This window comes from Macrobrachium rosenbergii, chromosome 44 (genome assembly GCF_040412425.1).
Source record: "Macrobrachium rosenbergii isolate ZJJX-2024 chromosome 44, ASM4041242v1, whole genome shotgun sequence".
In the NCBI taxonomy this organism is placed as follows: domain Eukaryota; kingdom Metazoa; phylum Arthropoda; class Malacostraca; order Decapoda; family Palaemonidae; genus Macrobrachium; species Macrobrachium rosenbergii.
The window spans coordinates 38,185,570-38,204,177 of record NC_089784.1 but is presented as its reverse complement, the minus strand read 5'-3'; the positions used below and the strand labels follow the sequence as shown (position 1 = coordinate 38,204,177).

The 18,608-nt window shown below is 35.4% G+C and overlaps 1 protein-coding gene across 1 annotated transcript in view; it reads left to right on the top strand.

Moving 5' to 3' along the window:
• Positions 1-18,608, top strand: part of LOC136829594 (dynein axonemal heavy chain 3-like) — a 162,758-nt gene that overhangs the window by 140,296 nt on the left and 3,854 nt on the right. Inside the window, exons 65-76 of the mRNA XM_067088440.1 lie at positions 454-596; positions 942-1,005; positions 2,839-3,046; positions 4,322-4,572; positions 4,897-5,063; positions 5,404-5,563; positions 6,989-7,174; positions 7,582-7,790; positions 8,031-8,184; positions 8,649-8,828; positions 9,254-9,418; positions 9,990-10,122. Coding sequence (XP_066944541.1) covers positions 454-596; positions 942-1,005; positions 2,839-3,046; positions 4,322-4,572; positions 4,897-5,063; positions 5,404-5,563; positions 6,989-7,174; positions 7,582-7,790; positions 8,031-8,184; positions 8,649-8,828; positions 9,254-9,418; positions 9,990-10,122 — 2,020 coding nt within the window. The remainder of the gene's footprint in view (positions 1-453; positions 597-941; positions 1,006-2,838; positions 3,047-4,321; positions 4,573-4,896; positions 5,064-5,403; positions 5,564-6,988; positions 7,175-7,581; positions 7,791-8,030; positions 8,185-8,648; positions 8,829-9,253; positions 9,419-9,989; positions 10,123-18,608) is intronic.

Genomic DNA, 18,608 nt, shown 5'->3' with positions numbered 1-18,608 from the left:
ATATATATATATATATATATATATATATATATATATATATATATATATATATATATATATATATATATATATATATATATATATATATATATCAATATATATATATATATATGCATATATATCACACAATACCACAGGTGAAAAATGATTTCTGACCGGTTTCGACTTTATTTCCAAGCCATTGACATCAATGGCTTGAAATAAAGTCGAAACCGGTCAGGACCTACACCTGTCTCTTATTTTCACCTGTGGTATTGTGTGATAAATGAATCATGTACAAATGTGATAATAATCATATATATATATATATATATATATATATATATATATATATATATATATATATATATATATATATATATATATATATATTTATAAATATATTTATAAATACTCCCAATTTAAAAACAATGTCTCGTCCTTAATCCTGTATTATATCTTTTTTTGAAAAAGGACATGATTGAAAAGCAGCTAGGAGAGGAGTACCTCTCTCCACCTCAGTTCAACATTTCCTCCTCCTTCGATGACTCCACCTGCAGGACTCCTCTTATTTTCATCCTTTCTCCTGGAACAGATCCAGTTGCATCCCTCCAAAGGTAAGAGCGTTAGGTTAAGGTTTAGCAACTACAAAAGCTCTCTCTCTGTCATTTACTTTTGCCTTTATATCACCCAGCACAACCACCTTTTATCCTTCTCTCACTACTGAGTTTATTGAAATATGATATCTGACCATCTGCATATGCCATGTCGACGAAACTGAAATCACAATGAAAATAATTCATCCCAAAATTGGCTATATTCGAAATGAAGGCTACATATTCTTATGTTAATATAGATTGATCAATGTTCCCAAATCTCATATTCTTGATTTCGTTTTTAGCGTTGAAAATCATCCTGTTGGTTTTTAAGCGTGAATTTCCAAAGGTAAATTGTTCCTGCAGATTCGCAGAGGAAAAACAAATTCCAGATGAGGCTTTCCATGTTATATCTTTGGGTCAGGGCCAGGTGAGTACTCTTCAAAATTTCTAAAAACTTGAACTCCTCTAGTCTATAAGCAAGCAAACGCCATTTCATGTAATTTGTCTATGTTTGTATATCCAGATATTAGTTCAGTATCAAACCGTTAACCAAAGCAGAGGCTGTCTGCTAAGAAAATACAAGAAAACTGTATTTGTCACATTAATACTTTTACTGTTAAATCGCGGTAGGATCTTTTTTATGTAGAAAGTTTCAACAGCATTTGCTGCTTCATGCCCATACATAAAACGCTCGTGAGCAGCGTGCCGAATTTTCTTACAAACACTACATCACAGGCCTGGTTATTAAGGTCCTTTCATCCCAACACGTCTCATTTTTCATCAGTCCAGCACTTTTCAAGTCTTCCCCTCCTAATTCCTATTGAAATCTCTAAATCACTGCTATTATCTCCAGCTTATTGTGTTACATTCTTCTCCACGAATTTCTCACCATTTCAGTCCTTAATGCCATGTAGACTACGTAAACAATAATTCATCTCAGCTGACCCATCCTTTTCCTTTCATTCCCATTCTTCTCATCTTTTCTGTAACTATCTACAAACAGGCACTTTGTTTCTCCTGTCTTTCTTTGTCTCTCCTCACTATATAAACATGCAACAAATGGACGATCTACAGGTATGATAATTATAGAATATACTGTAACTGACAAAATAAAGGATGAATTGGACTTCTGTTTTCAAAGAGATTAGAACCCTTGTCTTCTGTCCCATTGCAGAAGAAAAGTTTTTCCCATTCCGAAGATAATACCACTCATGTGCCACTCACTGTTTTGCCTCAAGTACACTTCCGTCCTGTAAAATAAAGGCGTCTGTACTGACATCCAAGTATCGATGCCATTATTTGACATTAGCGATGACATGTGAGAGGGCTTTTTGCGGAAGTATACTTGAGGTAGAGCAAGTAAGCACAATTGGCACGAACTTCCGAACGGGAGAAAAAAGAACTGAAGCACAATGATGTCATTAAATTTTCACTTACAACATTCATATAGATCACGTGAAAAAGTTGTGATAGTATATATACATACATAAACACACACACACACATATATATGTGTGTGTGTATGTATAAATCACGCGAACGATTATGTACAATAATAGTTAATTCTTGGGGATCTGATCCCATCTCAAATCGTGCAAAAGGAAGTCACACAGGGGAAAGCAATATTTAGAAAAATACCGAGGTCCAACACTGTAAGAGGTGCACATCCCTGTCACTAAAATTTCGAGTTGTAGTAATTATAATGGCAAGCTGACAAAGGAGCTGATAACCTTCACCCAGCATGGATAACAAATTGTTTTATCTTTCATTTCTTTAGAGGATATGACTATTCATGTTTAAAAAGATTATTTATTTCAATTAATGTTTTTAATTGTTTCTTCATGTAGATTTAAATGCAAGCCATACACAGACAACTCTTAGACTCGATCTACAGAGTTTGAGAATCAAAGTAGGACTTTTGTTAATTCTTCTGATACTTCCATATCATCTACACTTAATAAATCAAGATTTTTTAACAGGCTATAGACAAATAAAATTGTAACAAAAAGTAACTTAATTATGTAGCTAATGATGAAAGAAGATTAATGAAATGCAGAACAAGAAAGAGAAATTAAAAATTTAAGTAACTACGAATCAAGTAAAGTATATCAATTAATATAATTAATGCTTTTGTAAGTTCGGTAACGAGATCATCTGTGGCGTCTGATTGGTCTTCCAACATTCACAGACTTTCTTATAATTTTTGTATTTATAATACGCTGTTACAAAGATAGTATTCCGTATTCTTTTCTTTTATCAGGGATCCGTGGCGGAGAACACAATCGAGCAAGGAGCAGAATCTGGGTGGTGGGTGGTCCTCCAGAACTGCCATTTGGCCGAGAACTGGATGGTCCGTCTGGAGATTCTTTGCAGTCGTATTCTTTACTCTGAGTCCACTCATCCCGACTTCCGTCTCTGGCTCACCAGCTACCCATCACCAGCTTTCCCCGTGTCTTTGCTGCAGGACAGTAAGTGCCACGTGGTACCTGGGGAAATGGGATAAACGGAATGTTTCTTATCATATAAAACACACAAAAGATCCTCAGATCTTTAAGCACATGGACAGTGTATCATCTTGTAAAGTTGTGTTGAACATGATCTAAACACTGACTCATATAAGAATTCAGAAAAAAATATAATGGAACATAACTAATGTTGAGGACCATTTGCTTGTTAATGCTGGTCTTTTATGTTTGGTCAGTGCTCCATAGCAAAATCAAAAGTGAAAGAGTAAATAGGCAAAAAATAATAACTGCATGTCACTCTTTGGCTCAATTGCGTTGTATCTGTAATGATTTCAAATGTCATAGTAAGTTCAAGGTGTTGATGTGTGTTGTTTTAATCTTCCCAATGAATCTGAAGGAATTATTCTTCCACAATTCCACATTTTATCCACATTTCATGGATAAATGTGGTAAATATGATAAGTAATAAAGTGTCTTTGTCAGTCGCAAATGAACTTATTATTAAAGGGATTGCCTAAAACCTCACTAGAAATCCTAAATCATCTGGGAAATGAGGATGATGATGGTGAGAGTATTAGGAGAGACTCAGGATTATCGTTGTCTTGTTTTCCTCGTCGGAAACTCATGATTTCTCCCATTTCCGCAGAAGACCCCCACACATACAAAGTAACCTTTTTAGAAAGTTTTCAATGACGATACTTCAAGATCACCTTTCATATACTGTATGTAATAAAGAAACTAATTGACTCACGAGTGCCTCGTGAGACTAACGCAAAGTTTCATGTTTGTGAGGAAGACTTAAAAAGACATTCCTGACTTCATGAGCAATTTTTAGGGAATAAGTTTTCAACTTAAAAAATATCATATAAAATTTATAATTTTTTTTTTTAATTCTAGTGATTTGTATATCTGTATAAAAGAATTTGTATAATAAAGTTAACTGGATAACAAATGCTATTGAAATACACAAGTAGAGAATATATTTATACCTCTATATCTAATAAGATCATAATCTGTTGTTAAATGAATAACTTCAAAAGAATTGTTTCTTAACATGAAGGTAGTTGATACTTTATTAAAAACTAGTTACTAAATAAAAATGTTTTGTGTATGATGTACCTGGTTTTATTATTTTGAATGAACTGGAACGCTGTCTGTTGACATTAAGTGGTGGTACAGTTAACTTATATCTAAAGGGTAATTTCTGAGTAACGAAACGACAGACAAAGAATAAACCTGATCCATCAACTCTCATATTATGTTTTCTTCCTCCTCCAGGTATTAAGATGACCAACGAACCCCCAAGAGGCCTGAGGGCCAATCTCATCAAGTCTTACCACAGTGACCCCATCAACGACCCAGAATTTTTCGACGGCGGCTCCAACCAGCAGGCTTTCCAGCGGCTCATTTACGGCCTCTGCTTCTTCCACGCTCTTATCCAAGAACGAAGAAACTTCGGGCCCCTCGGATGGAACGTGCCTTATCAGTTCAACGAGTCGGATATCAAGATCAGTGTCAAGCAGCTCAAGGCATGTCTTCAAGATGCGGAGAGAGAGAGAGAGTGAGATTATCTCTTCTTTTAACTCATCCGCAGTCATGTCTTTGTTCAAGCATAGATTTAGATGCTTTGTTGGATGCTTCATTGCCTTCCTTAGACTTTACAGGTTTACTGTACTGTTTTTACGAAATTCTACACTAGCTTCTTGTGTCTCAAACCTGTCATCAAGGACATTCGAGAATTCTTTCTCCGTTAACGATCCTGTTAATTTTTTCAAGATGAAAGGTTATTATTATTATTATTATTATTATTATTATTATTATTGAATTTAACTCTTATCTCTCCTCATGACCAGATGTTGGTTACTGAATGTCAGTCTGTCGACGATATTCCTTTAGAAGCCCTCGTGTACCTGACGGGAGAGTGCAATTACGGAGGGCGTGTCACCGACGTCAGGGACAGGCGTCTCCTCTTGTGTCTCCTGACGAATTTTTATAATAGCGATTTGATTAAAGAAGATGGGTAAGATTTCCATACGTCTTTAGGTATATGGATATTACCTCCTGTTGATCGTGTAGGTTTTTACGATGTATTAAACCGGAATATCAGGCCCCAGTTCCAAAGGTTATTCTTAAGGCTCCCCCGTTACATCTGTACCCTTAAGATCCCTCTTGCAGAATGCATTTATTCTTTGCGACTTTTACTAAACAAGTGGCAGTCATGTTTACTCTATATTGCTGGCCTGTATTGTTTTAGACCTATGGTTACAAAATTCACACACAATGTTTACAAATACTATATAAAGATAACATAATCCTGTTGAAATTAGGGTTTTCTTATCAAAACTTTCTCCTGAATGAAGATACAAAGTCTGCGGAGTTGAAGAGTACCGGGTGCCCATCTCTGGAGGGTGGCAGGAACATCTGGATCATATATCTACACTTCCCCTGTCAGCCCCTCCACAGGTGTTTGGGCTCCATGAAAATGCTGACCTCGCTAAAGACCATAGAGAGACAGACCAGGTAATACATACTATTCAGGCTTTTGGTTTGTTGCTTGTTATCAGAAGTCCTAGACTGAGAATGTGCACTCAGTAAAAACAGATTATCTCTCTTACTCACTGACAAACACGCAAACTCCTAGTCCACCGTCTGTTTCCAAATTGTCTCAAGATTCATGATTTACCGTTGGGGCATTTTTTCCTTGCCTTTGGCTGACCAGACTTCAAAATAAATAAACAAATAAATAAATATAGAAAAGAAACGTGCTTTAGAGCGAGAATTAATTATATAACACAAACTTTTGAACAAAATAACGTAAGTCTTGGGAAACATGAATATTTCAACAAGTAAATGACAATTAATTGGCACAAGCAGCAGACGGAATAGCTCAGTATTAATTATCTATTATTAATCAACACAAAGCATTGCGAAATTCCTTTGTAGAGAATTGATTTGTAAATAGATTTAAGTCAGTGGTTTTCAGGAGACTAAGCTACCTCCAACGAAGAAAATACAGACTGTACGAATTGGAATCCCAGGCCTCTCTCGGGAACAGCATACAGCAGGGGCCCTTAGAATGGTAAAGCCTCGAGCAATTGCCTGGTGTTTCCATGTCCTAAAATGACCCAGTAATTCTCGCAAATAACTCGTGTTTTGGCATCAGGTATTGCTTCGTGTGAAAACCGGTGAAATGGTTTTTTTAAACAACTCAAACTCTGTTTCACAGCCTGAAAGTACAAACCTACAGAAATCCTTCTTTTGAGACTCCCTGTTAAGAAGTAGTTCACGTCATCTGCACAGTTTTCTCTCAAACTTTCCGAAGGAATGGCGGTATTAAATATTGTACACATATACAATCATGATACAAATTCATTTGCAAGCCCTCTCTGTTCCTTTCCTAGCGTTTGTTTTTATTACGGTTCGAAGTATTTGTTGACGAAGCAGATTTTTATACCGAACATTCTGCAGATCTATTACGTACTTAGTTTATTTGCTGCAGTGCTAGTTGCAGTTTATGGGAGCATAACGAGTAGGTTCCTTGTCCATAGCCCATGCTTCTACTTTGTGCCCACAACATAACCTTTTGGATAGTTAGATTTTCTAAACGCTGTAACTGAATGTTAAATGTACAAATATCGGTTCACTGGGTATTGATATTGCTTATATTTCCAACTTCACTGAATATTGCTATCATGTTTTTAGAATTACTTTTCCTGGCTGGGCAAAGGTTCATGAAAGGGACACCGCTATATTTTTCTCATGCATCGTTATCAATGTACACGTTTACTTATTTATTCTTGGTATAAACGAATTTGAATGTAATTCGCTTTTCCATACTTGATTGGCCAATAGTACCCTCTGTGTTCATTTAATTCACAATTTCGTTAATTTTGAACTAAAGCCTGCCATGCTGGTCTTCTCAAATTCGCGTTTTTCTTCTTTCAGCTCTTCCGTGGAATTTTGATCCTGGAGCCACAGCTGAGAAGCAGTGCTGACAGCGATGCAGCTGAAATGGTGCTAGACTTAGCTTGTGAAATTTTAGCCAGACTTCCTCCGTTGTTTGACATCGCTCGTGTAGAGGAAAAACATCCACTTAGCTACAACCAGTCTCTTAACACGGTCCTTAAACAAGTAAGACCTTTCATGAAAATTTATTTTTCTCCTGTTGTCTTGGAACACGGTTTACATTATAGGCCGTCAGTGACTGGCATCATTCTTAATATAGACGCCTCGTATTACTACCAATTTTGCTGGTTTTTCGATTAGTGTGTCAGGCTTCTTGCAGTGACCTAGCTGTCGTGGGTCAAACGTCTCGTTGTTGCAAGTACTTACAATTTCATATCATATAAAAAAAAAACCATAGTCACCATAAGCATTTTTCGTCTGTCATATTGGATGGTTGCTAAGTTTTACTGTAAATTCTGGAGTTTCTAGAGATGTAATTTAAAACAATAATCATGAGGAAATGGTGCTTATTTTCTTCATGCTCCGGCACAATATTTCTGAAATTTGTGATCACAAAAGTCGTCATGTTTCAGGAGCTTTTGCGATATAATCGCCTGATAGCTACTGTACGATCGACGCTGAAGTCGGTGAAGAAGGCCGTGAGCGGCGAGAGCCTGATGTCTGACGAAGTGGAGGACACGTACCATTCGCTCGTGCTGGGGAAAATTCCTGCTGCCTGGGAAAATCGGTCCTACCCTTCCAGGAAGGGCCTCGCTCCCTACATAAGTAATTTGTTGCACAGGTAAACATAAAGCTTTTTCTCCTAATTTTACGGCCTATTAATTTTATGCAATATATTTTGTAATTTGTATTTTACGTACGCAATTTAGTTTATTAAACTCATTACTCAAAATAAAACTTAGTTGGACTGATGATAAATATGAGTTGCTGCTCTGTCCTCGATCTGATTTTAGCTCCTCTCACCTTTTTGATCGATACGGAAGGTTTTCTGTTCCTGACGACTTTCCTCATTTCCCCACAGGCTGAAATTTTTCAAACGCTGGGCAGAGGAAAAAACCCCCGATGTGTTTTGGTTTTCGGGGTTGTTTTTCCCTTACACATTCCTTACTGGAATACGACAAAATTATTCCAGGAAGCACAGGATTCCAATTGATCGTATATACTTCCAGTTTAAGGTAATTGCACAAAATAATCTTTAATTTATGGCGGTTTTCGTTCAGGGAACTGTCTTGTGAATATAAAGTAATGCCGCCAGTTTGGATATCTGTTATTGACTCAGTGTGCGAAACTTTATACTTGACAGCAGTACTTAGGACAAGGAAATTCCTCTAAAGGTTTTGCCTCAGGCAGATTTATTTTAAAATAAGGATTAGAAATAACATGGAATATGATGTTTGCCTCTCCTAGTAATATGAAGTTAAGAATTTTTTAAACCACCAAATCCCTTGCTGTTCCATATCCATTTCATTTGTAAATCATTCTTTTCGAAATGTATGCCATTATCCGGGATTAATCTTAATAACTTATTGGTGTTGTGTCCGAGATAAAAATTTTTGCCTGTAACTCAGAAAGTTCTTGTGTTCATCCTCATAGTTTCCCTTGTAGGTTCACACTTTGAAACAAATGCTTGTTTGTGCAGGTGATGGGGAAGGAGGTGGAGGACATCATCAACGATTGTATCAAGCCAAATTTTGTTGAGCTTCCAGAGGTAATTGAGACTCTCCCCACGCCTAATATGCGTGGCAGATACCAACCTCTCGACACTGACATCGAAGAGGACCTTTCCCTCACCGAGGAACGTCACACTCACACTGAAGAGGTAAGAAAAAGACGAAGAAAAAAGAGTTTTACAGTATAGTACCTAAATACCGTGAGGTTTTATTCATATACTCTAAATGAATTTCACTGAAGAAAAATCTTTTCAATCCTTTTTCAGTACTTCTAACTTTGTTCCAGTAATGTTCACGTGAGTACTGGGTGGTGGTTGGTTTAGAGTTGGCCGGCTTTATGCCAGCACATGTCCTTGTCCAAATGTAAGAAGTGTGGTTAGCTGTTAAAGTAGATAAGAGGTTTGGTATGGACCTCTGGATTAATCAAGCAACATACGCGATGAAGTATTCAAAATTCAAGTGTTTTAAATAGATCGAAAGTGAAGACGATGAAGGGTTGACAACTTGCCATGAGGTCCATAAAATATAGGCCCATTTCTCACCGATATGCTCTAATTGGTGTTTTCCTAAGCAGAAGAGCGATGGCAGTTCCTTGGATCGAGTGGAGGAGTGCCCAGAGATGGAGGAAGCAGACGATGTCGGGGAACTTCCTTCCCTTGAGGAGAACAGCATCGAGAGCAACGATGACGTCATATACAAAATGATCCCACGCCAGTGCGAAGGGGGCACTTACACTTGGGTAAGAGAACGGTTCGGAAAGAACTGCAGCCTTTGCAAGATAGGTACCAGAGTTTCGGATTTATAGAGGATCAACTGTTTTCTTTAGCTTTAACATTTTAAATTTTTAAAACTATTTAACGGTGATTTAGGTAAGATTTCTTACGCTGCAGTCCATTACAATTAGATTTTAAACATAACCAATATTTCTGGGTCTCCTTTGGTCTCACAAGCCTATTAATGTTTCAAGGTTATTCGTGCAACACTGGTTCCATATTTTGATGCGTATCTTTCAAATAATTCTCCTGGGAATGCGTAAATCATCCATAAATTTCCAACAATTATTCAAATTGGCGAGATTTGTTTATATATTAAGGTCTTTTATTCATACTATTGTCATTAAATTCTCAAATAAAAACACAATGGACAGATGTATATTACCAAAGGCAGATTTCATTGGACATACAGAATATTGAAAAATGAACGGCTACACAGCGGTTTTTAACACCACAGCAGAATGAACATATTTTGCATTATGAACTACGATTTTTGTTTTGGTGTCGAAAGGTAGATTAACACAATTTTCCCTTAAGGGTTTCTTCCTGGAAGGCGCCCGATGGGACAGAGAACAGCACTGTCTAGTGGAAATGGCTCCCAAACAGCTGCATGATCAACTTCCCATAATTCTTTTCCAACCTGCTGTATTGCCTGAAGGGGCTACCTTAGGTAAGTGGCTGGTGTTAACATACATGTTTAATTAGAATATACTTTTATTGGCTTGCACGTATATTGCCTTGGATGTTTTAATAGTTATATAGTTTTTGTTTATCAGTTGTAGGTACTTGACCCTGAGTTTTGGATCAGTTGCGTTGGAACTTATTTTCAACAATATATGCCAATTTATTGGTACTTTACTGGCTGTAATCCAAAAACTTAAGTTTAAAACAATCATCCGCAGGGGTTCCGTGATTCTCGAGACACTTGATTTCACATCATCACTTCAGTAATTGTATGCTTTTACATGGAAGACTACCGTGGAATTTATCTTTGTTGAGTTATCAACTGTTCGCCATGGCTGAGCGCTTGAAGAAACATATTTTCGACGCCTTTGGCGTAAACAACTGCACAATCTGAGTGAACTCTTGCATAAACCATATTTTTATTGCTCTTTTGGTGAATGCTTACATAAATATAATCTTGCTGTGTTCGCGTGAATGGTTGCATAAGCATATTCTGGGTGCAATTTGGATGCATACTTGCATAAACATATTTTTGTCAACGTGAGGGTCGTTGCTTAGACAAGCATATTATTGGTGCCTTTGTAATGAATGTTTACATACATATTTTTGTTGTGCTTGTGGCGATTATGTTCACAAATATACTGTTCTTGAAGTTTTCAGGGTGAATGTTCATGTCAGCGTATTTTTGTTACCATTGTGTTACCTTAAGTGTTAATGCATGCATAATCATGTTTTCCTGTCTTTGGATGGATGCCGGTGAGGCATATTTTTGTTGTGTTTAGGATAAATGCTCACAGAAGCATTTTTACTATCAAGATGACCGTTTGCGTAAAGTAATTCCGTTGATTCTGTGATGAATACTTGCATGAACATAATTGTTGCCTTAAGGGGCGTGCCAATCGCCGAATTTCGAGGAATTATCGATTTTTAGTTTTTTTTTTTAGTTTTGGACTGGTATATGTCTAAATAAACATGTCCTGAAATATTATTACTAAAAAAAATTTATAAGTGGGTTTTATTTTTATATATTTTTGTACACCGCATTTACCGACATTTGAGCGGCACTGAGCGAAAAATTGTTGCAAAATTTCTGTATAACTTTTTAGTTGGAAGTGCGAAATATAGTTAACTTTCCTACTAAAATACAATTATCTACTACAAAAACTGGCTCTCTCACAAAAAATATGATATCAGAGTAAATATGTATCTGTGTATCTCGATATCAACCTGCGATGTCGTCCTGTGAGCGACGTTGAGTGACATATTGGCGTACAAAGTTTGTATGACTTTCCAATTCTGGATAGTAGAAAGCGAGAAATTTACTTCAGGATCCTAAAACTACCCATTTTCTACGATAAGAGCTTGTTCGTTCTCTAAAAAATATAAACCAAAATATAAAAAAAGTAAATATACATCCATGCATCTCGATATTTTTAACTCGTTATCACAGATGTACCATGCCAAGTAGTGTATATATATTTTATGCTCCGTGACATATTTTTACTGCGTATTTTCGGAAATATAAAATTATGTAAGTAGGTAACAGTTCCAAACAGAGCGTCGGGTTTTAGTAATGAACGATCTCGATTCGTGGCTGGTTCAGATTCAAGTGATTATCATAGTGCTTTGTGACTTCATTTCCTTTTCGGATTTTCTTACCGTGTAGTGCATTCACGCAATTCCATTGCTATAAGCAAGAGAAGTACCACAATTATGAGGGAGAAATTTGAGCTATTGTGTCTCGTAAGTTTGTTACAAAAGAGGCACGAAGCAAACGGGATTTGTCTCGCCTGCTGGGATAGCAACACCAGAACGCCCATATCTAAGTAAGGGATTTGTTTTCCTGTATTAGTGATATTCAGATTAGTGGTATTCTAATTAGTGATTACTATTTTTCATAATATAATATTTATATAAGACCACAAAGCTTGACTTTACTGCAGTGAGTTGTCTGACTCGTGACTTGTGTAGGCTTGGTTGTTCAGCGTTTGTTTACTTTATCCTCCCAGTTGTTTTGTATTAGCCTCTCCAATATATGAACGGAAAACATGTACAGTAGTGGTAGAATAGGTTAAAAAATTTATATTGATAGCATATATTTTTATAGGTTATGAGGAAAACTTTAGGCTAAATGTAAAACGATGAGAACAAACGTTTCCTAGAATATCATGCCCTGGCCTAACCTCGTTAGGGCATTTATTTTTATAATTACGAAAAAAATTCGCACTGATAGCATATAGCCTACTATTTTTGTAGGTGGCATATACTATTTTTTAAAGGTTGTGAGAAAGCATTATATTGACAACATATATTAATGAATTTTTGTTATGAAAAATTTTGAGTTGATTTCATATATATATATATATATATATATATATATATATATATATATATATATATATATATATATATATATATAATTATAAATATGTATATATGAATATCCATGAATATCTTTACTGTAATACAACAGTATAATATGAAGAGAAAAAGGTTTTGAAAACACTATTTGAACGTTGCTACCATATATTTCGAGCACTTCCTTCAGTGGCCCTATTCACTGGTAAGATAAGGGGAGGTGATGTGGTACAAGAGTATATATAATGCCACACCCACATATCTTTGTAAATATAGGCTACTCTTGTAACACATCATGTGTTCATATTTTACCAGTGAACATAGGCACAGAAGGAAGTGCTCAAAATAAGATGGTTACAACATTCAAATAGTGTTTTAGTTTCGACATAATATATTATATCAAAATAAGATGGTACACGTCAATTGCCATACATAGCTCACCGAGGAACTATGGCATAGAATTATTCAAATAGAAAAAACGCTATATTTTATACATATGAATTTTTTTTGAAAAACTTGCACTGATATATATATATACATATATATATATATATATATATATATATATATATATATATATATATATATATATATATATATATATATATATATATATATATATATATATACATATATATATATATATATATATATGTCATAAACTATATATATATTATATTATATATAGAATATATATACACATTTATATGAGACTGCCATTTACGGAGATGCCAACCAAACAAGCCCAGATTATGAACAAAGGAAAAGTTAGTTGAAAACTTACCTTAGATTTTCCCCTGGATTTACCCCGTAAATGATTAAGGTCGCCATTTGAATTAGAATTCTTTTACAATTTAAAGGGGTTTATTTACAGGGATTAGCAATTGAGCATGGAGACAAACAGACTGCAAAATGGTAGCCAATGGGCAGGCTCATTAAATATATACAGAGAGCAATAATGCAGAGATTGGCAACAAGCAAGCTAATTAATAAGGGGCCAATGTACAATACAATTATTCCCGTTCTAATAACAATAACCTGGTTAGGCCAAGATTACACTAAATTGTCTCAGTTAGTTATGCTGCGAAGGATTGAACTCCAGGATGGGGAAAATAATTCATATAAAATTGGCGGGGCCACAACGGACTTCAGAAATCGGACTGCAACCAGGAATAGTTTCAGGATTTGAAAGGCAGTCAGAATTATCAGACACAGAGCACAACGAAGTGGCTGGTCTCTCCTGTAAGAGAGGTTCTGGATCAGAACGGCAGTACACACTGAAGGAAATGGAATGGATCTAAAAAAGGTTACACATTGCACATTTTAAATATTAACCACCACGTAGCCCAGCAGATAATTATAAAGCTTTGCAAGCACAGTATGGGAATCTTAATTGTTTGGGCTTTTAACAAGGGACACGTGATCGCAATCACATAAAGAGTAAATTTAAACACTTTATTACATTTAAATAATTTACCCTTGTTGCACTGGGAAGGGATAACTGGAGGTTTACTAAGTGGATCTTTACTGGAATTCAAGGCACATTATGGGCGAGATTAATTTAGGCCAAGCAGGACTCTTAACAAGGGAAAATTGCTTTGTGGAGTTTGAAGGTAAAAAAGTAATCAAGGAATGGGATTTTCTCTTGTTTATCATAGAAGGGGAAGTTTTGGCTTATTTATATTTGTGATGTTGAAAACTTGTCTAGTAATTGTGCCAAACAGTCGACTCAGTAGTTTTGTTGAAGATAGTTTAAACCAGCATGATAATTTATATGGAGAAGAATGCGGAACATTGTGTTCCTGATGAAGTTGAAGGAGGCTCTGGCTTCTTCCAAAACACGGCGTCTTGAATTTTAGACTGATCGGACCTGCCAGGAGTCATACGCCAGCAAAAAGCAGAGGGGAAAAAAGATCCTTAGATATTAATTACTTAGAGGTTAAGGTCCTACCTGTTATTTGCTATTCCCACTACGGTTGTTTATTAACCTTCCCCATACCTAAATACTCCCATCATCGCGTGATGGGGGTGAAAGAGGGGTTGAAAGCGGAGGATTGAGGAAAAGCAGGATCAGGCGATGGAGTTGGTGCTTCCTACACTGCCCCACACTGGTGCTAACAGCTATGATCTGGTTCAAGATACACTAATGGCTACATCTCCTGCCATATTGGCATCCACTATAAGCTAACGGAAATGAGAAGTTTCATGGGTTAGCTAGATAACAGCTAAATAGGAGGGAGGAATGTAAATACCTGATAATATAGGCTATACAGTATATAAATTATATATATATATATATAGATATATATATATATATATATATATATATATATATATATATATATATATATATATATATATATATAGTATATATGACTTATATAACACAATATCCTAGACCTTGGTATATATTCGAAATTGTTCGCGACTGAGCTAATCTCCCATAAGGTTTATATGAATAATATTAATTGGTTCTCGATATATATGAATAATATATATTATGTATATTTTGCCTTATTTTATACAGATAATGTAAAAAGTCAGTGTAAAAACCTTAATATATCTAATAATATATTTTAAAATGGTAAACTAACACTATAAAAACGTTTGTAAAGTGAACACTTGTGTATGACTGGCAAGAGTATATGGCTTGACACCTACAAGAGAAGAGGAGGGTGTGGGTTTGGATAAACATTCTTGTAAGGAGACTCCCCATCCAGGTCGGGAGATTCGTTCCAGAGATTCAACTCTTCTAGGTTTTTTGGTGAACTTTAATCACAAACTTATCCAATGTCTGTTGCCTTTTCCTTCCTTGCATAACTCTTCTGAAATGGCTCATTAAATTTTCATTGAGCATATTCACGATCCTGTTATAATAATATTTGTCCGATGATATATAAGGAAGCATATGACATCATTCCACTTTTCCAATGCGGCTTTTATCACATCACTGCTGACATCTGTAACTTCCTCCCATCCTCCTCTTCGTCATTTGATTGCTAAATCATAGTTGCTCCTGCTGCAGTTTTTGGAGTTGAAAAGTTAACGTCCGCAGTCAAATCTTCTGAATGTTCATTTAGGCCTTTCAACCCCATCGTTGACTTGTAGAAATTGCCCATGGATTCAATTTTTAACAATAGCATGGTGCCCTCAAAGTCCTTTTCCTTTCTACCTTTGGGGCCAAAGTTTCAGAGCCACGCAGAATTTAACAGTTGCATAGGCCGTAACTTCAGTCCAGTTATCAATGAGGGTTATGCAGTGAAAAACATTAAAGTGCGTCTTCCAAAATTCTTTAAGGTTAATTTTGTGGTCTTCAGTTACACGGAAGCATCTGGAGAAGAGCACACGATATAATTTCTTAAAATTGCTAATGACTTGTTGGTCCATGGTATGAGAACAGAGGTCGTGTTGGGTGGAAGGAACTTGAACTGAATGAAGTCTGTTCACTGCAGTCAGCCAAGTACGAAGGGATTGCCGGGCATTATCCATGATCAGAATATTTCCGCAGGGGCAGCTTGTTCTCTGTTAGGTACTGACTAACGGTCACAGAAACACTTCATCAATCCACCCATAAACAATCATTTTAAGTCACCCATTTTTTTGTATTGGCCTCCACATTACAGGCAGTCTGGCCTTATTTACGTTGTGCTGCTTAAAGGCACGCTGGTTATTTGAATGGTAGACAAAGTGGCTTTATTTTCAAGTCGCCACGGCGAATTTTCTTTGTAAGCCTGTCCTTCATTGGCTTGTGGCCTGGGAGCCTGTACTTTACCATCTTGGGTGATAATGTCCTGTTGGGCATCTTCTTCCAGAAGAGGTAACGTTTCATCACAATTGAAAATCTGTTGAGCGACGATCCTTTGGCCTCCACGAACTCGCAAAACTCGGTACGAATGGTTCAGCAGCAGCCTTGTTAATAGCAGCCGCCATGCCTAATTACAGAGTGAATGCCAGTTTTCTTCTTGAAGTTATCAAATTCTTGGTTTACTAGCCTTAAAATCATCTATGTGGCACTAGTAGAAGGAGTTTTCTTTCAGCAAACTCTGATACACTTATGAGTTTTTTTCAGATGATATATATATACACTATCATTATGCCATCTGTTTCTCATGTATGTATATATCAAAATGATTTTTTCTGTATCTTCGTATTTATGTATCTCATCTTGGTTAGTACTGTCATCCCTATCGCAACATTTGCTTTTAATGGCATCCTTGTTTTTCAAAATTGTATAAATTGTCGATATATGGCCATCTTGTACCACATTATATATATATCGGTCATATATATAAACACCATATATCAAACTTTTCTATAATTTATTTCTTTATTTAATGGTTATCTTCCAATGGTTATCAAAGATATATGCATGTCTTCTCACCATCACTCTTCAGATAAAACATTTATTTCACCACCACTCTTCATTTCTTAGGCCCATTATGAAGAAAATCACAAGTTTTAGCGCAAAAATGCTAAACGAATTGATATAACGCCTTGTACACAATGAGATGAGACAAAGAGTGATGGGTGATATATATGGGAGGCTGAAGATCTGGTCCCATGGCAACTCAAACGCTCACGCAGTGCTGGGCATATATTCATGATTTTTCAAATGTTTGTGTCTAAAAATTAGTTTGTGAAACAAAGTGAATTGTTATTTTCCAGAAATTTGATTTTTCAAATGTTCATGTCTCAAAATTAGTTCATGACCCAAACAGAATTTTTATTTTCTGGTAATTATTTTTTGTTCAGTATCTCAAAGTTAGTTGTAAGTCAAGGGTGAAATTTACCTATAATTTTGGTCGGGATCGAGTTGTAATGGGTCATCCATTTTTTCGTGAGTGGAGTGGTCTACTGTATATATATATATATATATATATATATATATATATATATATATATATATATAATATGTATGTGTGTGTGTATATATGTATATATATATATATATATATATATATATATATATATATATATATATATATATATATATATAATATATAATATATATATATGTATATATGTATGTATGTGTATGTATTTGTATATATATACAGTATATTTATATAGGCTATATATATATTAGTATATATATCCATATATATATATATATATATATATATATATATATATATATATATATATATATATATATATATATATATATATATATATATATATATATATATATATTGCAAATTTTAGGTAACATATAAATCTAGAGAGGGCACATTTCTATTCATTTGATTATATCGGAAATTTGAAGGCATATTTCTTATATGGCAAAATAGTTTTTTGTGCAAAATTTATCCTTCTAACTGTCATAGTTTCATGGTTATTACAAAATAACCATAAATTTTTTTCTTTTGCCGTTTCCTCAAAACTTAGTTATTTCAAAAATAAAAGCTTATAACTTCAAGAAGACTGAACCAAATTCGTTGAAACTTTTACAGTGTAGTATAACTATATATCTTGATTTTGTACTTGGGAAATTCATTTTTGATTGAAACTTTTTTTTGCATATTTTTAAAAAGTTTTAAAATCTTATCAAGTGCAAAAAATGAAAATTTTCATTATTAGTTGAAGAATAAGTTGTAAAAATTTGAAGCAAATCCCTTCATTCATAAGGTGGTTATAAGCACTTACTTTATAATGGGGCCTTATGGGCAGGTTGGAGGGACACAGTGCTAGTCCCTACAACCTGCCCATGGCAACTGAGCTTATCAATGAACGTGTTCCAACAGCAAGGGATATATCTGGCTGATAGCTCAGTGGCATGGTGAATTGCCCACAAGTGCACCTACCTCAGAAACCTGCAGAGAGGAAGAGAGATTGTATTCCCTTGCTTGTTGACATATGATGCCAAAGTTGTATTGCAGCTTGTAAAGCTTTGTAAGTTTCACTGCCAAAAGATGGCTTAACTACCAGCTTTGGCAGCCAGTCAGTAATGGAAAACCTGTCACTAGTTTTCTATCTGCATGCCAGATCAAAATTGGTTAATTTCTTACTGCATGTAGTTTAGAGAAGCTATTTGAACATTGATGAGTCCCAGTGACTGATCTGTTCTCCATATGGGTAAACAGGAAGCTCCTGGTGTTGTACTCACCAGTGCCA